This window comes from Pleurodeles waltl, chromosome 3_1, assembly GCF_031143425.1.
Source record: "Pleurodeles waltl isolate 20211129_DDA chromosome 3_1, aPleWal1.hap1.20221129, whole genome shotgun sequence".
Taxonomy (NCBI): domain Eukaryota; kingdom Metazoa; phylum Chordata; class Amphibia; order Caudata; family Salamandridae; genus Pleurodeles; species Pleurodeles waltl.
In genome coordinates, this window is record NC_090440.1 from 934448360 (window position 1) to 934472034 (window position 23675).

General features: G+C 44.6%; 1 protein-coding gene across 1 annotated transcript in view; it reads right to left on the reverse strand.

The window, feature by feature from the left end:
• The window catches only part of TMEM50A (transmembrane protein 50A), a 50079-nt gene extending 28550 nt beyond the window's left edge, over positions 1-21529 (reverse strand). Inside the window, exons 1-4 of the mRNA XM_069223944.1 lie at positions 21393-21529; positions 3947-4050; positions 1335-1447; positions 39-106 (exon numbers count right to left, since the gene is read on the reverse strand). Of these exons, the coding sequence (XP_069080045.1) occupies positions 39-106; positions 1335-1447; positions 3947-4039 (274 nt within the window). The 5' untranslated portion in view covers positions 4040-4050; positions 21393-21529. The remainder of the gene's footprint in view (positions 1-38; positions 107-1334; positions 1448-3946; positions 4051-21392) is intronic.
• Between the last annotated feature and the right edge of the window lie 2146 nt (positions 21530-23675).

Consider the following 23675-nt stretch of genomic DNA (forward strand, 5'->3'; position numbering starts at 1 on the left):
TATTTATCAGTGTAAAAAAGAAATATTTCTTGTATTACCTGTTTGGCCTAAGCACCCTTCACTGTAGCTCTCCCCCCGGACTTGGCCATTAGAAACTGCATTAATCCTGTAAGGGAATACAAACACACCAATCTTTTATTTTTTATGACCAAGTAATCTAGCACTGTTCTCACCAGCATTTACACTAAGACTCTTGAAATGAATCTTCAAGCAGTCAGAGTATGTGGGTTGAGCACCCACTGCTGAGACTAACGTGTGTCAGAGGTTAAGTATGGGCAGTGCAAGCTCATCATTTTTCCTCCGAGGTCATCGCAATGGGGTCTTGACACCCATTATTCAACCATCCATGGACAATAACTGTGTATATTTTAATAGTCAATAGTTTTCTATTATGAATTGGCTTGTGCAGGAAATACAGAGGAGGCTCTGTTTGCAGAACCCGAACAACAATTACAAAACTTCATTAGCATTTATAATCCCCATCTTTGATGAACCGACTTGGAATTTCACGTTTGTGTTTTAAAATGCTAATAAATATTTGGAACACAGTCACATCATCAATACATAAGACAAATTATGATTACTTGTACAGCGTGGCAGCTATACGCTACAAGGATTTGACGCCGCTATGCAGATCAGACGTAGATTTCGGCAACCAGCACGCATTTTACTGGGCTACCACAGTAGCTTAAAGATTACTTAAAGAACAAAGAATAAATAACAGTTTTACGACACTCCTAAGGGTGAGGACCTAGGACGGGTCTTTTGTGACTTAATGAAGCATCAATGCAGATTGAAACAATCATGTATAATACGATTACTAGTATTTTACTTTACAGAATACCTAACACTATTCAAACAGACACATACGCTCAGAACACACATAACTATATGCAACATTCCACAAAAGTCACACTTTTAAGAGCATGTGTGGAAGTGTCTGAATGACTGGATATGCTTTGTTTACACAACCCTAAGTGGCCTTTGAGTTTAGAAAAGGGAGTAAAAGTTAAGACATTATGATATCAGAGTCTAATAGATCTAGCTGATATTTTCTGAGGCTGATAGAAGGACAATAATGGTATCACATCTCCTCTAATACCATCGCACATGCTTTGGCAATAGAAGAAAAACAATAATCACACTGGTAGCATATGAAGGATAAATGCGCCCATGCACCGACCATACATTACCATATGTCATGCAGATGGGGAGAGGTGCTGCACCACTACTTAGACAGTGGGCCAAGCTCTTTATAAGGTCCTGGAACACTGACATGCCCAGCGGATTATATGTTATTTTTAATAAAGGTCTGTTGAAAATGTTGAACTTACATTAAAAACGCAACGGTTGCAATAACACCACATGCATGATAGGAGTGATTGAATCGTTCCATGTCTGGATATTTAACAGCTGCATCTATGATAATCCACCATCCTGTAAAAAACTGTTTAAATACAACAATGTTAAACCACACACAATGCAAAATGTATTCTGGGCATAAATATACAGAGTCTCTATAATGTCTTCATAATTAAAGAGCACATCTGTTTCTCAATTAGGAACATGGTACTGGATTTTGGGCCGAAACATTTGCATTGCCGAATTAAACAATAGTGATGAAGCGGAAAAGCCTATTATATTCAAATTGTTCACTGTTTTCCTCAACTGGGAACAACTCAGTCCTTTGGAAACAACTCGCACATTTAATGGGATAAAAAGACAGTGTCCTTTCTGCTGTAAGATTTTGAAATCATATTTCCACCTCATAAATGTTTTTGATGTCTTCCTACTTCATAACCAAAACCAAAAGATGATGCAAAGCTACTGAATGGTGTTTTCTTAAAATATAGTAAAAACGGACACACAACAAAATGGCAGTCAACAGCTTACACTACCACTCTCATGGTTCCAATCCCTATTTATATTCTTTTCATCCATTCTGATTTCGGAGTTAATTACTCCATAAATTATGTGCATCCCAGAAAGGCCAACCAAGAATTACTTGTCCACCTGGAGTGGAGACTGGGGTGTCTTCATGCCAGTGTCTACTCCTCTAATGGCAAATCGGCTCAACAGGTGATGGCACTAGAAAAAATAAGAATCTATGGAAAAATGCATCTGACCACTTAATTACAGATATGGTGGCCCAGACATCAAACAACTAATACCAAAGAAAGGTTTTTCAGGTAGCTGAGAATAATTAATGGGGTGTCCAGGTCTCCAGAGGCACTGCTCCTTCTTTGGTCAGGATGGAAATGAATATAAAGTCATAGAGTACAACTCTAACTGTAAGCACCATCATTATTATCTTGACTATCCTTTGGCAAGAGTGACTGTCTACGAGGACTGGCACTTAAGAATATGGTGAGTTTGGAGCAACCACAGAAGTCACGAATGGTCGGAGCTATACGGTGGAACCTCACAGAAGTTGGCCTCAACACACTCCGGGCAGGATCCCCTTGTGGGCTCGCCATGAAACACTGTTAAGGCACCGATAATTCTTGCAGAAAGTAAGGGGAAATACTATTTGACTAATAGTCACCAAGTTACCTGAGCGACTGAGTGTGTGGGACTATATGGTGGGTTTGTTTCAACCATTCACACATTTTACTTAAAAGGCAGGGTTTAATGAGCATGAGGTAGGGAAGACCTGTAAAGGTAGTCTCTGAAACAATTTGAATTAGAAACCTGTGAGTTTTAGAACTTGGAGATGGATTATTAATTCTATATTTTGTTTACGTGTCCTGTGTGAGTAAGCCTAAGGGTTGACTGGCCTCCGCTAACACCAAGTATGAGAGCTGATGAGCCTTCAACTCTTGTAATTCCTGTGTCTATCGAGTTGAACAGGTCACTACTTACATTAATGTACTGATGAGTGAAAGGAATGAAATCAGGGGAGGGGGGCTTTGAGTGTAAATGAAAGAGCAAGTCTATTTCAAACAGAATATGCGGATCAACTGATGTTGGGAGCAACTGAAATTCATCTAGTATTTATTAGGAGGTTGGATGAAGAAATCTTCATACATTTAATTTCAATTTTAAATGTGCTTCTTTTGTCTCTCCTCTGCGGGTCCAAGGTGCAATGTGTTTTTGCTATTATCTATGTGGCAATTTTGCTAAAAGCAGGAATCTAAATGCAGCATTATTTGACAACCTCCATGTGATACCCATTTCCTTTACTTTTACCAGCACAGATTTATTTGTGTAGGTATACTTGTATAGACAAGGGGTTTTGCAGTCTGGATTTGCGTTCGTAAAAAAATTACATATGATTCTCTGAATCTATCTCTGCATTTCATTACCTCACACTCAATTTTTTAACACTATGTGGCACCTAGGTGCACAAAAAGTTACGGAATTGGGTGAAAACGTTTATATCAAACGTCTCTAGTCAATGTTTTGATCAACTTATTTTGGCAGTACTACTTTCTGGAGTCAATGCAGACATCTGGTTGGACACTCACTGCACAATGTATTTCTATAGATTGTTCTGGGTAGTGATCTAATTTTAGCTCCAACATTTTGATAGGTTTTTGCTTGCGTTCACTTTTTATTCTATCAAAAATGTATAAATAGTATTAAAAAGTATAAGTAGAGTATCCCTGAAACACTCAGTGCATGGCCTTTTGAAGTAACCCAGACAATGGCAGCGCATGACGCATGCTGAAGTACAATATGTACCTCTTCTTTTTACATAGTTGTTTAAAACATGCCATCAAAATTAACTGTATGTTATCTTAGATTAAGCTCGATCTTTACTATTTAGTGACAGATCAAATGTTATTTCGAAACATGCATATTCAGTAAACTATTTAAAAGGTATACAAAACTTAAAAACAAACGTAGGGTGTACAACATCATACATGTTTGGTATAACAATATTAAGACTCCAAAACAGGGAAAATACTGAAACAAACAATACGAATTCAAATGTATAACATACCAAGACTCCAGCAGCAACGGATGCAACGGTGTTCCGTTTCTCCCCCCAGTCTATGCACTCGGAGCAGCTCATTCGATCAAAAAAACCTGACATTTTTGGGTTCCCTGTTAAAAGAACGATAGCTTTTACAAGAAATTAGTGAGCAGTAACAATTTTTAGGGACACGGGGGACATACACCTTTGTAATTCTATGTGCTTGAAAATAAAAATTACTAGTCCAATTTTGGTACAATAATTTGAAAGATAAAGTACTATGCAGAATCAGGTGGAAAGATACCTAACACACTTTTTCAGGGCTCACAAAGAGGAGTACGATACAGAGAAAATAGAGGTTTGGTTGAAGCCATACAGTGTTAATCTGAACAGTGGCATTAAAGTGACTTACTTACGTAGAGCATGGTGTAAGTTAAACGGGAGCAGTAACAAAACAGATTCTCATTTTGTTAAATTTTGAAAAATCGTACATTTTAACAATGTATTAAAATAGATCAGCTTTCTATATTATAATCTGATCTATTTTAAGCATACTATTATTTTTTTGTTCCATAACCGAATGATCTTTCCTTGCAGTATGTAATGTTGCTTGCAAAATCATTGCACAGAACTACTTCTAATTGACGTCACACTCAAATCCACCATTGCTGCAGCTTTTTAATTGTACCTTTTGGAAAAGACTCCAGCTCTTTTTTAAGAGAGAGACAACATATTTTATTGATAAAAAAATAAAAATGTTATACATTTCTCAACTTTATTTTACTGTCGTTCTCCTCAAAATTTCACAAATGTCAGCTCAAGTCAGAAAGCAAAATAAAAATGCAATTCTTTTCACACATTTCAGCATTTTAAAACACATAGGGGGTCATTCTGACCCCGGCGGTCAGAGACCGCCGGGGCCAGGGTTGGCGGGAGCACCGCCGACAGGCCGGCGGTGCCCCGCAGGGCATTCTGACCGCGGCGGTTCGGCCGCGGTCAGATGCGGAAAACCAGCAGTCTCCCGCCGGTTTTCCGCTACCCTTGTGAATCCTCCATGGCGGCGGAGCGCGCTCCGCCGCCATGGGGATTCTGACACCCCCTACCGCCATCCTGTTCCTGGCGGGTCTCCCGCCAGGAACAGGATGGCGGTAGGGGGTGCCGCGGGGCCCCTGCAGGGGTCCCCGTAAGAGGGCCCCACTTTGTATTTCAGTGTCTGCTATTCAGACACTGAAATACGCGACGGGTGCCACTGCACCCGTCGCACCTTCCCACTCCGCCGGCTCAATTCTGAGCCGGCGTCCTCGTGGGAAGGATGATTTGCCCTGGGCTGGCGGGCGGCCTTTTGGCGGTCGCCCGCCAGCCCAGGGCAAATCCCAAAATACCCTCAGCGGTCTTTCGACCGCGGAGCGGTATTTTGGAGGGGGAAGTCTGGCGGGCGGCCTCTGCCGCCCGCCAGACTTAGAATGACCCCCATAATATGCTGATTTTGCAGCTGGTAGAAGGACCTGTACTTTTGCTTTCCTCTACGTCAGTCTTCTTTGCCAAATTCGTTAAACAGTGACCTTTAGCTCCCCCACAGAACCCTCAGAGCTAAAATTTGTACTCTAGCCTTCCCCATCCCGCCCCAATATGGCCATCTGCCCCATTGCCCCATCTATCAATATAGCCTTAAAAGAGGCTTGACCCACCCAACTTTCAGGTTTTTTTTTTTGTTTTTTTTTTTAAGTTCTGCTTCGCAGACTCTTCAAGCAAGTTTTCAGGTACGAGGGAGAGGTTGAGCTTTTGCAGGCCCTCATACCCGGTTCTGAGGTAGGGCCTGGCCTACTTGCTTTTGTTGGATCGGCTCTGAATGTGGTAATTACTCCCCTTAAAGCCTTGCTGTACCAGGCTGTTACCCTCAGGGGAGGCCCTGCTGTAGTGAGCTCATGATTGTCCAAAGCTGAGTTCCTTCTGCAGGATCCTGGGCGGTGAGTGTGGTCCTGCTGCGGTGAGTTGGGCAGTCCCGGGGATTTTTCGTACACAGGACTTGCAGATGTTCCATTGCCGCGTGTTTCATTGGCAGAGCGGGTTGGTGAGTGAGAGTGAGCAGCAGCATTCAGCTGTCGAAACAGCAGCCCCACAGGCAGAACTTGTTATGGGATGACATGCAATTTGGAGCAGCGTCGCTGCTCTGGGGAGAGTGCACGCTGTCTCACTTGTTTTATACTGCTATATAATGGGGGATCCCGATATAGTACCCAGTTTCTTCGTTGCTTGGGGTCTCTTTAAGCCGGCACACTAGGTAGTTTGGGCTTTGTTTCTGCTGTTGGCATTGTGTAGACTTCGGCCACTAACCAGGAGGTGGCAGGCCCTAGCAGTATGGATCCGAGTCGGACTGAGGCCCCTTCTTTATAGGCCCTTCAGCTCATGTTCCAGGATGCAGTGGCTGCTTACTTTACAGGTCTTCCTGTCCTACAAAGCTGCACTTGGTATCTTATACCAGTGAAGATCTGGATGGGGAAGACAATGATAGACGAGGGACTCTTCTGACAAGGCCCAGGTTCGTGGCCGCCTCGCAGCCCTGTCCAATGGGCCTTTTCCTCTGAGCATTCCTTCCCCGAGCGCAGACAGAGTAGTGAAACCGACATCCCAAAACCTTAATGGTGATGTTTCTGCCTGTTACTCTGTACGTTGAGGGGAGTAAGAGTTATAGAAGGGTAAGACACATTTCATGAGTGACATGCCTCAGTGGTTAGAAGAACCTAATGATTTCTTCATACAATCCCAAAGTAGCGAGCCTGCGTCCCATCCTTTGCTCTCTTCTATTAAGAAGGTGATGGAAATTGAGTGGCTGGACATTGAATAGTGTTGTGTTGTAGAATTCTCGACATACGCGCGTCTGACGAGAATTCTACATTCGAGGAAGAGACAGTTGGAGTCGGGGAAAAAAACGGAGGTGGGCGAGGGGTCGTTTCTGCTGCTGCGTTCATATTTATTTAATAAACTAACCTGGTTACAACCATTCACCGGAGCAATCATCTTTATTACATTGGCGACGAGCGCCTGCCTCCACCTTCAGATTAACGTGGCACAGAAACGTGAGTATGGACCCGTGATTTTCACGGCGAACATGAAAAATGACTTCTTTCTTGATTGAAATTTAATGGCATGGGAAGGAGAGTCGACGCGCATGGATTTTGACGAATATTTAGTAAGCTAAAAAAACAAATATTTTCTCTAAACAACCCCTACCGCCCTTAAAGAAAACGTCAAATGACGTGGCGGCCATCTTGGGGGTAGGAACGACAAGCTGGAACAACTGTCCATTAATGTGGCAGCCATTTTGGGAGTAAGAATCGGATTGCTCATAACGCGGCGGCCATTTTGGGAGTAAAAATTTAATTTCAATTTTTAAAAGTGGACAATTCAATGTTGAAGGTCAACAAGGTTCTACACAAGGATGAGACTATTTATTAACAATGTTTGATGTTGTCTAGATTCATATTTTAAGACTTATTAGACTGGTTTTATCAAACAAAAAAAACAAAAAATTATACAATAAAGAGAAAATACCAATATTTAAATTGTGAATTACCATGGCCACCAATACTCAAGGTATAGTACCACCTCCACCGTTCCTTGCACAACCAGCTAATCCACCTATTCCTTGGTGTGAATGGATTGACATTTTTGAAAATTATTTGGTGGCACTTGACGGCCAGGATTTGAGACCAGCGAGAAAAAAAGCCATTCTTTTAAGTACTATAGGACAGGAAGGTCAGCGCATATTTAAGTACTTACCTCAACCATTAGTAGAAGAAGGACAACCGGAAATGGATGTATATAAGGAGGTGAGGAAAAGACTGGAAAAAAGATTTTCGAAAGAAGTCAACATTGTCATGGCAAGACATACATTTTATACTCAACCACAAAGATCAGAGGAGAGTATTGATGAATTTGTCACAAGATTGAGGGAGCTATCCACCAAATGTCAATTTGGGGCGATGACTGAAGAATTGATACGAGATCAATTAATCGTTCAGTGTCATAGCAAAAAAATGCAGGAAAGATTATGGGCAGCAAAAAGTCCGTCGTTGAAGGATGCGATTGATATAGCAAAAGTTGGGGAACAATCTGAATATTGTATGAGAGAGATGGAAAAGAAAGAGAGAGTGTCTTATGGTAGTTCTGATACAAATTCAACATGTGTTATAAAAGAAAACAATGATGTTTTGGCAAGCACAAAAGGTGGGCATATGTTCAAGGGTGCAATTAAGAATAACGTTGTCAACAAGTCTTACAATAAGGTGTGTACGAGATGTGGGAGTAAGTTTCACAATGCTGATTCAAAATCATGCTTTGCCTTGGGTAAGGATTGCATGAAATGTGGTAAAAAGGGGCATTTTGCACGCATGTGTAAGAGTAATGGAAAATCTAGAGTAGGTATCATACATCAAGACTATATGGAGGAGGCTGAAGAAATAGATAGAGTTTTATCCATAGGGAACACTGGACAAGACATAAAGAGTATACATAGACCTCCCAGACCAACAGCAAATTTTATAGTACGTGGGAGAAAGGTACGACTAATGATTGATTCTGGTTCACTATACACAATTGTACCCAAAAGCTTATTGGTTAAAGAGTGGCCCAATGTGCGTCTTCTACCAAAGGATATCAATCCTGGTGGTTATCAAGGTGAGAAAATAGATATAATTGGTTACATGTTGGCCAACATAAGTTTTGCTGAGAGACAAATTGAGGGTAAGGTTTATGTGGCTACTAATGGTCCACCAATTCTGGGTTGGCATCACCAGTATGATTTACACATAAGATTGGATCCCAGGACAGATAATAGGGTCATGTCGTTGCAAGATAATAACTTAGGTAGTGTATTGGAGGAATACAAAGAAGTTTTCACCAATAAAGTAGGAGCACTTAAAGGGTATGCACACAAAATCATGCTAAGGAAAGATGCAGTTCCTGTGCAGCACAAATTGAGGAGAGTTCCTATTAAGGCAAGGAATGAGGTAAAGAAAATGATTGGTGACATGGTACAAGAGGGCATCATAGAACGTATTGAGACATCCAGTTGGATCTCCCCAGTGGTCATCACAAGTAAGCCTGATGGGTCTTTGAGATTCTTTGTCGACCTCAGGTCACTCAACCAGAATATAGTGGTTGGTAATTACCCGTTACCCAATATTAACGAATTAGTGTTACTCCTGAAAGGGGGGAAATATTTTTCCAAGTTAGATCTTAGGAGTGCATATCATCAGGTCAAACTGCACGAAGAATCCAAAGAGTTAACAGCATTTATCACTATGGAGGGGGTCTATCAGTTCAATAGGATGCCATTTGGTTTGGCCTCTGCGGCAGGTGTGTTTCAAAGAATAATGTGTGATGTGTTTGAAGGGATTGATAACGTGCTGTACTTTCAAGACGACACCTTAATTTTTGGAGAAACTGTGGAAAAACATAACCAAGTACTGAAGTGTGTATTAGAGAGAGTTATGAAAGCAGGCCTTACACTAAAAAGAGAAAAATGAAAAAAAATTGTTGAAGAAATTGAGTATTTGGGTTATACCCTCCTCTGAGCATGGAGTAAAACCAATGAGGAAACTGTTGGAGGCCATTGAAAAAGTTCCATCTCCCCAGGATAAAGAACAGCTGATATCATTCATGGGACTCATTGGGTACTACTCAAAATTCATAAAGAATTTTGCTGATAAAAGGGAGAGTATAAGAAAACTTTTACGCAAAGGACAAAAATTCCAATGGCAGGATGAGCAAGAGAGAGCTTTTCAAAACATAAAAAAAGAAATGTGTGAAGCTAAAGTGTTGGTACCTTTTAATCTTAAGGCTAAGACTATCATAACAGTGGAAGCAAGTGCAATTGGTCTAGGAGCTGTGCTTTCACAAATCTCTAACAAAGGAGAAGAGACTGTGGCGTTTGCATCACGTTCATTGACCAAATCAGAACGAAATTATTCAGTCATTGAAAAAGAGACATTGGCCGCATCGTGGGGCATTGAGTATTTCAGAACTTACATTTGGGGATGTAAGATAATTTTGCGCACTGACCATAAACCATTGTTGAGGGTACTGTTACCTGGAGGTGCCAACAAAGTGTACCCACGTCTAGCCAGATTAGCTGCAAGGTTGCAGGAGTATCAGTTTACAATTGAATATATTCCTGGATGGCGTAATATTCAGGCGGAATGTCTAGCTCGCCTGCCATTGAATTGGCAGGAGGTAGATAAACAACGTATACAAGACTATGAGAGTGATGGTGCTGTTGCAAGTGTTGAAGACGTGCTGGAATGCACTCAGGGTGTGGTATTGCGTGAGGAGTGGTCTGAGGAAATGGAGAAAAATGAGGTATGAAAGACGTTATTAATTTAATCGTTAATGGAGAAAGGAGAGAGAGTGCATTAAACCCTCAGGTTTGACCCTATGCAAAGATTCTGGAGGAATTGTCAATCGTCACTAAGAATATCGTGGTGAGGGGTGACAGGTTTATTCCTCCGGTAGGTGTGAGATACAAACTGTTTGTGTTGGCTCATGAAGGCCATTTAGGGCAGTCTTTAACGAGAAAAAGACTAAAGAATTTTTGGTGGCCAGGGATTGATGGTGATGTTTGCAATTGGGTTGAGAGGTGTGTTGATTGTGTGGAGAGTGAGAAGAGATTGAAAGTGGGCAGACGTGGTTTATCGGGATCCATATCCATAGCGTAGTGTGGCATACATTGTGCATGGATTTTATTGGGCCTTTGAATGGTGTTCCATGGGACTTAAGATATGCTTTAGTGATGATTGATGTGCATTCAAAATGGTTGACAGTCAAATTCATGAAAGAGATTACTACCAGAGCAACTATTAAGACAATGCAGGAAATATTTCATGAAGAAGATCATCCAACGAAACTCATTACAGATAATGGGACACAGTTAGTTTCCCATGAGATGGAACGATTCCTCAAACAGACAGGGATATTTCATTCTCGTACTGCATTGTACAATCCACAGGCCAATGGTATGGTAGAGAGGTGCAATCGGATGGTAAAGGGGGTTATCAACATGGCTATAAGAGGTGGTAAGAGTGTACGTACCATGGTGGACGAACTTGTATGGGCATATCGCACCACTGTGCATAGTGTTACGGGTAAAATTCCTTTTGAGGTGATGAGAGACAGGAAAGCATGTACAAAAGTTAACCCACCATGGTTGGTTTCAGTTTTAGAGGAAGGAGAGTCGATCCAAAAGAGTGCAGGGCCATCACGATCTATTTGGGAAAAGGCTATTAAGAAGGGAGCTTGGGTGAAAATTAGAGCGGTAAATACTGGAAATAGCTGCATGAAGTTTAGGGGACCCTACTTAGTTAAAAATGTACGTGAATTTCATGTCGTTTTGGAAAATGGTGAACGGTGGAATAAGAGGAGAGTAGCACTGTATTGCAGAAGTAATGAAAATGAAAAGAGGATGATGGGCTCTGAGAGTTGGGTTCCGGATGAGAATAGTGGGTTCTTGCTTATCAGTGATGAAGACATGTTAGATAAAGGAAGGGTGAACGTACAGGAGAGAGATTGTTTGCAAAGTGAATGTCAACAAGAGACAGAGGTGGAACCACTTACAAATATTAATAAAGGGAGTGTTCAAAGCAAAAAGAGTAGGGTTAAGACCTCGTAAACCTCCAAGATATTTACGAGATTATGTTGAGTGAAGTTGGCTGCAAGTCATACTACTGTGTAGTTTATTTTGTACATAGTTTTAGGTTATAGGGGATTGTGCATATTATCCATTGTTTGTAAAGGGGGTGGATATGTTGTGTTGTAGAATTCTCGACATACGCACGTATGACGAGAATTCTACATTCGAGGAAGAGACGGTTGGAGTCGGGGAAAAAACCGAAGGTGGGTGAGGGATCGTTTCTGCTGCTGCGTTCATATTTATTTAATAAACTAACCTGGTTACAACCATTCACCGGAGCAATCATCCATTACAAATTGAGTGGCTGGACATTGAATAGCCCTTTTTCTCCCCCGCCCTCCCCTGTTTTTGGACTACAGGGTATGCCATTCACAGGTTTGCTTAAGTCTTCCCTCGGTCAATACTGTTGACTCCTTTTGGCGGGTCTGTTCTCCAGGGTGCCGATCTGGGGATGCCCCCCTATGGCAGATCCTGTGGCCAGAGGGTGGTAACAGTGAATAGGTCTTATGCTGCCTCTAATTTGTCCACTGGTGCTTCTGCATCCCTGCCTCACTCTATGCAATCACTATGAAAGTCTGGTTGAGGAACTGGGAGGCGGATGCAGCACAGTGGCATTGCCGATGAAAATCTATTTCTCAGGGATTGGATTGCTGGGTCAACGTTGGGGGACATGGTGATATAGTCTGTGGAGGCCAGGAAGTTGTTGATCCCGGCTAGACCATCAAGAGGATGGATTTTTGGTGGAAGAAGTCCTTCGGTCAGTTGTTTGCTTCTATTGACTGCCAGCTCTTGTGGAACGGGATGTAGCCATGGCATATCTTCTGAGGCTGCATTCTGGTCTTCACAGGCAAATAGTGGGGGAACCGAGCAGCGACCTCCTGGCTATCTACATGTCCCCACATTCTCAATGCTGATGGGTGAAAGTTTGATGCGATTTCTGGGCATTTCAAACATGTCTGTCATAGTTTTGTTGAGAGTAATAGAAGAAGGTTATTATGTGTTTTTTGATTTTCCACCCCCAGTGTTTTTGTGAATGCCCCTGTCATTCAATCCTGTGACGAGGGTTGCCCTTCTCTCTGGTATTCAGGACCTGCTTTCCAAGGGGTCAATAACACTAGTGCCTCCTCATCAGCCAGGGTCGGTGAATGTATTCCATTCTCTCCTTAGAAGATGTTTTCAGATCTCTTTTGGCCTCAAAGAGGGGTAACTCTTTCTTTCGTTTGGTCCTTTTCACATTGGTGTCTTTACTAGAGATTCTTCCTCTTTCCACATCAAGGGGACGTGGTTGCATCATTGTATCTATTGGATCTGTATCTCCATCAGTCTCTCATCCCAGAAGTTTCTAAGGTTTAGCATGGGCTCCGAGCCCTACCAATTCCAGGTACTTTCTGTTGGGCTGTCATTATTCTAATGAGTGTTCACAAATATGTTGGCTCCTTTGGTGAGAGTTCTTTCGAATTCTGCTTTTTCTGGAGGAATGGCTGATCTCGGCCTCTTCTTTTCCTAAAAGCCACATACAGAAGGTAGGCAGGATTCTGGTGGCTCCCAGATTTCTCCTTGACATCAAGTATTCTTGTCTGGGGGCAGTGCGGCTATGCCAGCGACCAAGATGGCCGTGCAGCATTAGAGCTCCGACGGGTCGGTTCCCATTATCGGCGGAGTCGAGAGATCTGGTTCACCTGGTGCAGAGAATGTAGCGGGTGCAGCTACGGGAGGGGACTGGGTGGGCGGTGACACCACCGAAGTGAGCGCTGGGGCCTGCATGCCTCGGGCCTGTTGTGCTTTGCGTGCCGGCCTTGTGCCTTGAAGGTCCCACAGCAATAGGGGCTGCAGGCGGGTCTGAGGCACAAGTCTCACTGTGTGGCTCGAGATTAACTCTTCCTGACTCCCCCTCCCCCCCACACTTTCTCTTCACCTTGGTGGACCGGGCGCCTGGTGGTGCAAGAGGGTCGGAGCCTCCCTGATTGATGGAACCACTATATAGTGGCAGAGGGCAAGATTGGCTCACCGCTGCAGGACCCCGGACCCTTCAGGGGAGCACTTTGGCAGAACGGCTGCACTGCGACCTGCCCAACGCGCGCACCCGTTGTCTGTTGAGGGCCACGCTGGTGCAGGGGTTCTGCTGTGGTTTGTGACGGGCTGGGCGCTCTAGCAGCCTTATCTGAGTCGGCACGGTGAGACATAAGCCCCCCAATGCTCTGCTAACTTACACCTTGCAACTACTAGCAGAGCCGGTGAAATAATTGTTTCTGGGATGGCGGGCCAGGACATTGGAGCATTGGCCCGTGACATTAGCGACCCCCCTTGTGGTCCTAGGCTCCGAGATCCCTTAAAAACTTCATGGATAATGGGTAAAGGAGAGCCTAAGCAATGGAAGCTTGCATTTGACAAGAAGAAACAAACACCTGAACATAGTGCACCCACGATGTCTGAGACGGGGGCCTGCAGGGTCAAGGACTCAGATATATCCACCAACGCCACTGTAATAAATAATGGAGCTACATGCTGGGTAAGGCCATCAATGGCAGGTTTGATACAATAGCTAGCGGCCTAGACCGGATGGGTGGGAGGGGGGGAGGGGCTCCTTGACCGACATGATGCCCGAATGGCACACATGGAGGACCAAATCTCAAAAACGGAGGATACTACAGCAAAAATGGCCAAAAGGTTAGAGATAGTGGAGTTGTCCCGTCTGCACACAGTTGCTGTAAAAAAAAAAGTAAGACTTCAAAGCGTGGGGTAGACGCAACAATATTTGCTTTCTCGGAGTGGCGCAAACGACGAATAGAGGGTGCATGGACCTCTTTGTCGAACGTCTGCTCACAGAGTTGTTTGACTGTGCTAGCTTCACCCCCATGTTCGTGGTGAAACATGTGCACAGATCGCTCATGGCTCAACCCGTGCTGGGAGTCCCCCGCCCCCACGACTGATTGTTGCATGTCTTCTAAACTACAGAGATCGTGACCCAGCGCTCAGCCTGGCCCAGGAAAACTCCTCTGCAATATCAAGGAGCCACAATTTCCATCTACCCAGACTTCATAACGGCGGTACAGAAAGCCAGATGGAAGTTTCATGATGGTAAGGCCGCCCTTTGGGGTCTGAGTCTCTGATATGGCATGATATACCCTGCCAGACTCCGTGTCGATGTCCAGGGCAAGACACATCTCTTCGATAAACCAGCAGAGGTACTTGACTTTTGCAAGAAACACTCCAAGGAGAGGCCGCGTTCAGCCCACTCATTGCCTCAACAATCCCTGACACACATCCCAGGGACATTCAGCCAAGACATGTTTTCGGAGCCATGACTATAGCCCGGCTCCCAGAGAGGCTGTGACATTTCTACCCTGCTGGCTGTAGGGCTTGCTGGTTGCATGCGCGTCATGGCCCTGCTTCTACTAGCCTCTCCCTTAGAGGCACCATGAAGGCTGGTCGGATCGTAAGACTCCTCAACAATGGTTACGCTGCTCATACAGTCCGACTCGACCTGTGCATTCCTTGCGCAGACTATATGGAGCATCCATGGCACTTCTCCGCTATGGCCCTGCTCAACGAGGTATTTCGATCGGACCGCCGCTATTATAGAATGCTGTGCTGTTAACGTGGCTTCAGTTACATCTATAGCTACATTGTGGGAGGTGTTCAATGCCTACATTATAGTGATCACTATAGTTAAACACTCAGGTGTACTGTGAGCTATCCACCGGAATATCAGCCATGTTGAGGCTGCTCTAGCTGATGCGGACAGTGGGGCACCCTCGTTACCTGGGGGCGGAGGCCTTGCTTGCCCGAGCCAAACTGCTGGATGAATTCCAGGAGCTGGCGGACATGTGGCCAAATTCCTGGGTAACTATGCCAGGGCACATCAGTATGGTGAAGGAGAGACCCAGCCGCATCTTGGCATGCCTTATAAGCACCTCAGGTCGATTTCTTATATCCCTGAACTACAGGAGCCCAGTGGCTCGAGGACCTCAACATCATCTGAGGTACAGATGCTTATTTAATTATCACATGCAACTTTACACCACCCCTGTGCAGGGCCGCTCCACGGAGATGCTGCAGTATCTGGAGGAAGTGGCCATGGTGTGGCTGGGCTCACCACAGCAGCGGTATCTAAGCAAGCCCTTCATGGCTGAGGAGGTGATGCTGCCCATTGATTCATTAAACAGTTCTACGGTGCCAGGCATGGATGGATTTATATGTGTCTTTTATAAGGCATACAAATACATCCTGGCCCCCAACCTTCTGGATGTCTACCAGGAGGCCATGGATGAAGGAGTGCACCCGCTCATGCTTCGGGAGGCCGTGGTTGTTTTGTTATTAAAACCAGACAAAGACCCTACCCTATGTGGATCATACCAACCACAGTCACTTTTGAATTTTGACCATAAAATTCTGCCAAAGAAGGTGGCTAACCGGCTGTCTCTTCTGCTGGACCAGATAATCGCACCAGCACAATCAGGATTTGTGCCTCAAAGGTCCACATCACTTAACCTGCCTACAGTGTTGGCATCTCTTCATAGAGTTTCCCCTAAGATACCAGCCATGGTTGCCCTACTAGACACAGAGAAGGCATTTGATTCATTAGAATGGCCTTTCATAGAGGCCACTCTCCGTACGCCCGGCATGCCCCGGGGCTTTGTCTCCCTATTCATGCTGCTGTACTCCTCTCCTTCTGGCCATATTCAAGTTAACTGCACACTGTCACATCTTTCCCATCACAAGGGGAACTTGTCAGGGGTGCCCCCTGTCACCTCTCCCCTTCATAAATGCGATGCACCCTTTGGTATGACACCTTCAGGAGAAACAAGTACACAGAGAATGGCAATTCAAGACTGGACCCCAATTGGTCGCCTTATATGCAGATGACATTCTCTTGTTTGTCTGTCACCCTGTCACAAACCTGAGTCCGATGCTGGCAGAGATTGCGGATTAATTTGCATCTGTGCAAGCTATTCCCACTCACGGAGGTAACTACTACCATGGGCTGTGAGTTCCCTTCTCTCCTGGCGTGAGGACCAGGTTAAATGTCTTGGTATCTATATACATTGAGAAAAGGAACACATATTTTGACTAAATTATGGACCTGCATGGAAAGATATACAGATAGACTGCTGAATCTGCCTCCTCCTTTCCATGGCAGGCTGCATTGCATTAATTAAAATGGTGGTGCTTCCGTGTTTTCTATATCTATTTGTCAACATAGCGATCCCTCTCACCAATACATTTTTCACTACACTACAGAGTTCTTTGACACGGTTCATTTGGGCTGGGAAGCATCCGCACATGTGTTGGGAGGTACTGACATTCCTGTTTGAATGTGGGGGTTTTGGGGTTCCCCATTTTCCGTTATACTATTTAGCTGCCCAGTGCCACTACGCATACTAATGGTATTATCCAGATACCAGATTACCATATGCTATACCAGGAAGGGATTCTGTGTTCCCTAACCAATGGAAATCGCTGCTCCCATCCACCCACTGGATCCTACAGATGTCCAGCCATTGGCCATGACGTGTTGGGCGTGGTGCCAGATGGCTCACCTTCTGTCTTGCAGCTTGCTATACTCAAGAGCACTCCTGGTGGGTAACAATCCTATGCTCCCCCTAACAGCGGAGAAACTGGTGCAACATATGCTTTGCTCTCTTCAGCTTTCTATTATAGGTGACCTCTTCCCACACAATCACGTATTCTCACAAACGGAGGTTAGTCGCTTTGGATCCGCCACCTACATGGATCATTTTGTCCTCTGCCGTTTACAGAGCATACTGCGAGTGCTTTTACCCACCCCTCGCACTAATTATAACAGCAGTCTCCAGCGCTGGTTCAATTTCCAAGTTGTCCCACGCATGCCTTGAGCTTCTCCCCGCTCAGGATCAGAGGGTGCAGGAGGTGGACTTAGGGCATTAGCTGACCAATATGTCTTAAATGTAAAGTAGAACATGCAGGCTTTGCTCATTTAACATGGACATGCAGCTGAATTTTCAATATGCTGAAGTTGATGGTGGGCACCTCTGTTACTTCTGACCCCCTGATGGGATATGTGAAGAATATTGCTAAACCTCTTTGATGCTTTGCAGCCATAGCCCTTCTCCTGGTGAGAGGTGAAATAGCTCTACATTGGGGTTAAAGGACACTGCCTCCGGTGTGGGAATGGCTTCAGAGCCTTATTTACTGCAATACAACTAGCGAGATATATGCCTCTCTACAGCCCCGTTTCGCATCTGAAGGACATACCACAGCATCTGAGCCATTTGGCGACTCCCTTGAATGACTGAGTTGTCGAATGAACCGGCCCATGTGCACTCTGTGCAGCTATCTGAGACAGAGGCACTGCTGCATTTTGACTCTGACCTCTCAATAACAATGGTACATAGTGTACATCATCCTTCTACAACCCACACCTGTTGCCCTTTACAGGAGATGCTTATTTTATATATAGCCTAATATGTGTATGTGTCTCGGAATATGATTGAATAATGCCACATATAGGACCATATGTCTGTTCCTGTGGGTGCTCAGTCTTACTTTTTTATTTTCTCTTGGTTCGAAAACGTAATTAAAAGAATTTAAAATAAATAATAATAATAATAATAATAATAATAATAATAATCTTGTCTGGTTCCCACACAGTTCCTCATTGGCGGTCACTTGGACATGGTCAATGGACTGGTATTTCCTCTGCTGGCCAGAAGTTGGGTTATACTGAGGGAGATGGGGAGTCTGCTCAGTCGGGACCCAGCTCCTGTGTTCCTGTAGTTGACGTTACAGGGGTTGGTAGCGCCAGCTATCGATGTTCTTCCATGGGCACAGGTGCACATGAACCCCCTCATCTGTCGTATACTTAGGCATCAGTCCCCATGCTCTTCCTTTTATGTTCTTCCAGTGCAGGTGTTTCCGCTGATCAGGAGGGCCTTGGTATGGTGGTTGCACAGCAGCATTCTAGCAGGGGGCCTTTTCCATTTCTTGTGTCTCCATCTCGTGGTTCATACGAATCCCAGCAAATTGGACGGGGGAAGCGGGGGCAATCTCAGACTCTTGTTCTGTCCAAGAGTAGTGTACCCCTCTGCCGGCTGGCTGCTCCTCGGACTACAAGGAATTGAAGACTGTCCAGTTGGCCTATCTGGCCTTTGTAGCCTCCCTCAGAGCTCACCAGGTTTGAATTAGGACAATCAGGTGGTGATGGGGTATTTGAACTACCAGTGGTGTTGCAGGATTCAGTCTCTGTGGCATATGCTTCAGGAGATCATGTTGGGGCAGAGTACCAGGTGTTGTCACTGAGGTTCGTCTATCTCCCATGGGGGGTGCCCTGGGCGGCTGACCACCTAAGCTGGGGTTTTCCCCAATGATTGTGACTCTTTACCATGGAAGTGTTCCTTCTGTTACCAAGTAGGTTGGGTTTCTGATTGTGATTTGGTTTGCAGTCAGAGACACTGCTCTCCTTCCACACATTTACTCCTTATGAGGTGAAATGGATGTCAGATGCAATGATGTTCAGATGGCAGGGGGAGATGCTATATGCATTCTGTCAGATTGTGATTACTCTTGACCTTGTGGTTTCTTTTCCAGGTGGTGTGTGGGACATGATCTGAACTCTGTGTCAATTGAATCAGTGAAGTTATTGGTTTTATTGGCTGATTTCTTCAAATCGAAGATGTTCCCCCTCTACAATACAGGCACAATGGGTAACTTTGGCGGCTTTCAGTATTTGAATCTGTGGGGTCTCCTGGTGCTTCATTTACATCTGCACTGTCCTGGGATGGTGTGCCCAGCCCTGGTGGTGGGGGGTTGGGAGGGGAGCAGGGTGGTCTTCACTTGGTGTTAAGAGCTTAACACTCCCACTTTTTGACCCTTTGCCAGAAGTTGCTCTTCAGCGCTTGAACCTGAAGATGGCGTTTCTGTTGGCACTTGGGGAGCTGAGAGGTCATTCCTAAGATCCTCCTTTTTGTTTTTACGAGATAGGATTGTTTTATGACCAGATCCTAACTTTTTGCCCATGGTCCCATCTTTGCCTAACAGGGCACATAAGGCTGTGCTTCTGTTTGTCTCTCCTGCACCTCTGCAGGAGGTGGAGTCTTTGCTTTCATCTTTTTTAATGGGTAGTGGGCGTCTGACATGGACTACTAGTGTTCAGCAGGCGGTGAGCTTGTTGTGGTTTTTAGTCCGGTTAGGACTGGCCATATGATTTCCAGCTCCACGCTGCGTTAATGAATTATGCAGGCTGTTTGTCTGGCTTCTGATGCTCAGGGACCCGAAGAAGTGCACCATGTTCGTGGAAGGTCCTTTTGCTGTCCTGGGTTTCCTTTGAAGGGGTTTTTTGTTGTGGACACTTCCAATAAGGCCACATGGGCTTCCCAACAACATGTTTTTGGACCACTACAGGGTGGTGTTGGTGGGTGACGCAGGTGCTGAATTTGCTTCTGCACTTTTGCATGCTGTCGTCTGGCTGTTGAGTTTCATTGTGATGGGCGCTGTATCCTCTTTGCCAGGTTTACTTTTAGAATGACTACTGGTCTGTAGAGGCAGATTTTTTGCTGGTGTACTTTACTTTTGGGCATAAAACAGATTTCGGCTTTGATATCAGCTCACTGCGTAATAGATGTGGTGAGGGAGACTGACGAGGGGGTAATGCCCCAGTTACTTACGGGTAATGTTCATTTCGTCAAGTCTTCCTCATCACATAGGGTTTCCCATCCCTTCCTTCGTTTTCTTTTTCTGCTTCATATGCACTGGGGCTTGGGAAATGAACAGGAAGCCTATGGCTATGTTGAGAGATGGGGCAGTAAGCCACATTTGGGATGGATGGGAAAGGCTACAGCACAAATTTTTACTAGGAAGGTTCTGTGGGAGGGGGCCTGAAGCTCACTGTGTAATGGATGTGGTGAGGAAGACCTAACTCGGAGTAATGAAGATTAACGGTAAGTAACCAGGGCATTCACTTGCATTGGAATTAGAAATTATATACTCTCGGAGGCGAAAAAAGAAAGTGAGGATGAACATTTTCGCAAAAAAACACAAGGGGAAACAGAGCAGAAAGTGAGCTTGTTTACGCGCAAATGGGGAAGGAAAACGTAGTTTAGAGAAAAAAAACACCAACAGGTCATTTCGCAGTAAATATGTAGTTACCTTTGTCCAATTTGTATTCATATTTATCCCTTAAGAGAATAGTTCAAACACAGCAAATGGCAGTAACATAGCTGGTAAGACTTTACATGACACGTGTAAACAAACCTTGTTTTTGTCTTCTTAACCAAACAGCTCCCAGTATGAATGGTTTTATTTCATTGGACGCAGTTTATTCTAACCGCTAAGTAGGCGTACGGCGTTACCGGACCGTGGCAAATGTCATCTATTAATGGTTCCTGGTTGTATAAACACAAACTGTGCCCCGAATCGAAAAAGTAGTAAGGATTACGAAACGACAAGCCCCACTATGCAAAATGTGTTGGTAAGATAGGAACGTGTGGATGGGGAGTAGCAAAGCGACTCACGTAGCACCCAAAGAGCCAGGGTAATAAACAACAGAGAAAGGTAGAGTAATTATAAAAGAAAATGAATTATTTAATGCAGCAGAAGTCCATTTGCCCTCTGCCGTTTACATGCTAAATATCTGTATGTTACGAATGCCGGTGTTGTTCCACCGATGTTCGTTGCTACGATGCGCTGTAATCAAACACACATTTGAGCGTATCAAAGAAATGGTGCTCTTCCTTCTACATGGTCTGAGCCCGCCACTGCATCACCCCCTCCGCATCTATATTTTGTTACCCTACATTCCTTTTAACTTACCTGGAAAGCGTTCCTGCAGCAGGGCGTCTTTCCTAGTAAATAGCGTTTCCTTTTGTTTTGGTTCTTCTGGTTTATTTCCGGTCTCTGAGGCAGATCACAAGACGCAGCATGACTGACAGGGTGGCGATTGGCAGCACTGAGTTAGGCGGACCCGCAACATCCTTCCATTGGCGTAGATAAGTGCTTACGTGAGTGGTTCCGTCCAATGAGGCAAGAGTGAGAGCTTCGACCCGGAAGTATAGAAGACAGATTCATACTGCGAGTGCGACTCCAGACGCTGAGCAACGACTACTTCCTTATTGTGGTGCCATGTAACAGTAGCTATATAGACCGTGAGATACCGGTGTCACATTTCAGACCCTTTTTAGGGTCGAGCCTGCATAGCATGCGCTTGCGAGACACTGTAGTAGTTAGAAAACGGCTCAGAGCCCCGCCCATGTCGTCAGTGTCTTTCATTGGTTAGTGGGCTTGCCTTTTAAATTCTGCTTGCTTTCATTAGTGGAAGGTATGCATTTTATTTTATTTTATTTTATTTTATGCGTTTTTATATAGCGCTGACTTTACCCGAAGGTGTCCGAGCGCTTCACAATAGGCAAGTAAAGATACATGAAGAGAAAAATTACAAGTGTGCCTGTCACAAAAATAAATGTTACATTACATGAGGCAAGTGAAAATTGTGCAAGTATCAAGAGCAAAAAAAAATACATGAGGTAGCAAACGATACGTTACGAAAGGAAAAAGTGACGTGTGCAGGATACAAGAGCAAATAAAGTACGAGTAGAGGTGAAAAAAGAAATAAAATTGCAATAAATGGTAGACACTCAAAACACTAAAACTATAGTTACGTTACATGAGGCAGTGGTGGCCGTTGTGCATATATCAAAAGCACACAAGAAATAAGAGGTAGCAAATGATACGTTGTAAAAGGAAAGGTGCCGTGTGCAAGTTACAAAAGAGTACAAAGTACAGGTAGAGGTATAATACTGCACTAAATGGCAGACACTCAAAACACAAAAACACCCTGGGAAGGCACTTCTATAGGCATGGAGAACAGAATTTCCTATAATGGAAGGACTTCCTTCAGAAAACAGAGGGCTTGAATTAACTTTGGAAGTGTCTTTGAAGGAGGAGAGCTTTGAGGTCGGTTTTGAAGGCCTGGGAAGAGGTGGTGGTCCGAAGCTGAGGCGGAAGTGAGTTCCAGATTCTCACCGCGTTGCCTGAAAAGGATTGGGCCATCGATCTTTCCTTCTTGAAAATGGGTGGTTCAAGTAATAACCTTTCTGCATTACGTGATGGTCTGGAGCCCCCAGAGAGTTTCAGTTTATTCACCAGGTAGCGAGGGGAGGAGGCGTGCAAGGCTTTGTGGGTGATACATGCAGTTTTGTAGATAGATCTTGCCTCTATGGGAAGCCAACGGAGGGTGGATAGAATGGGTGTGATGTGGTCGCTTCTTTTGGCCCCATATATGAAACGAGCTGCTGAATGGAGAATAGACTTCAGGGGGGAAAGGTGGGATTTGGGAAGGCCAGTAAGAAGAGAGTTGCAGTAGTCCAATCTGGAGAGAACCAGCGATTGGACCAGGGTTTTAAGGTCGTGCTCCGGGAAGAAGCGACGAATCACCCAAAGAAGGCGCAGTTGGTGTCGAGCAGACTTTGCAATGGAGTCGATGTGGGAGAGTAGATTGAGTTTTTTGTCGAGTATGACACCAAGGGATTTTGCGCTCTCGACAATGATGGGTTTATTGTTCATTAGATTGATCTGATCCATCCATGATTGCACTGGGGGATGAGAAAGTGAGGAGGAGAGGAGGAGGAATTCTGTTTTGGAGGGATTCAGAATCAGTTGATGAGTTAACATCCAGTTTTGAATGGAGTCGAGAGTAGAGCTAAGGAAGGAGAGATCGTGAGTGGAGGCCACCTTAAGGTAGATCTGAGTGTCATCCGCATATAGATGATAGTGGATCCCGGATTTACTCAGGAGATTTCCCAGCGGTTCTAAATAGAGATTGAACAGTGTGGGTGCAAGTATGGAGCCTTGAGGAACACCCTGCCTGACCACTAAAGGAGCTGAAAGACTGTTCGCAATTTTGACCATTTGGGATCTATCAGAGAGGAAGGAGGCAAACCATTTGAGCACAGTGCCCTCCATGCCCATTCTCTGTTGAAGAGTGTTAAGGAGAGTGTTGTGATTAACAATGTCAAAGGCTGCAGAAAGGTCCAGAAGAATTAGAAGACAAGACTCCCCTGAATCGAGTATCCGCAGCGCGTCATCAATCACTAGCAG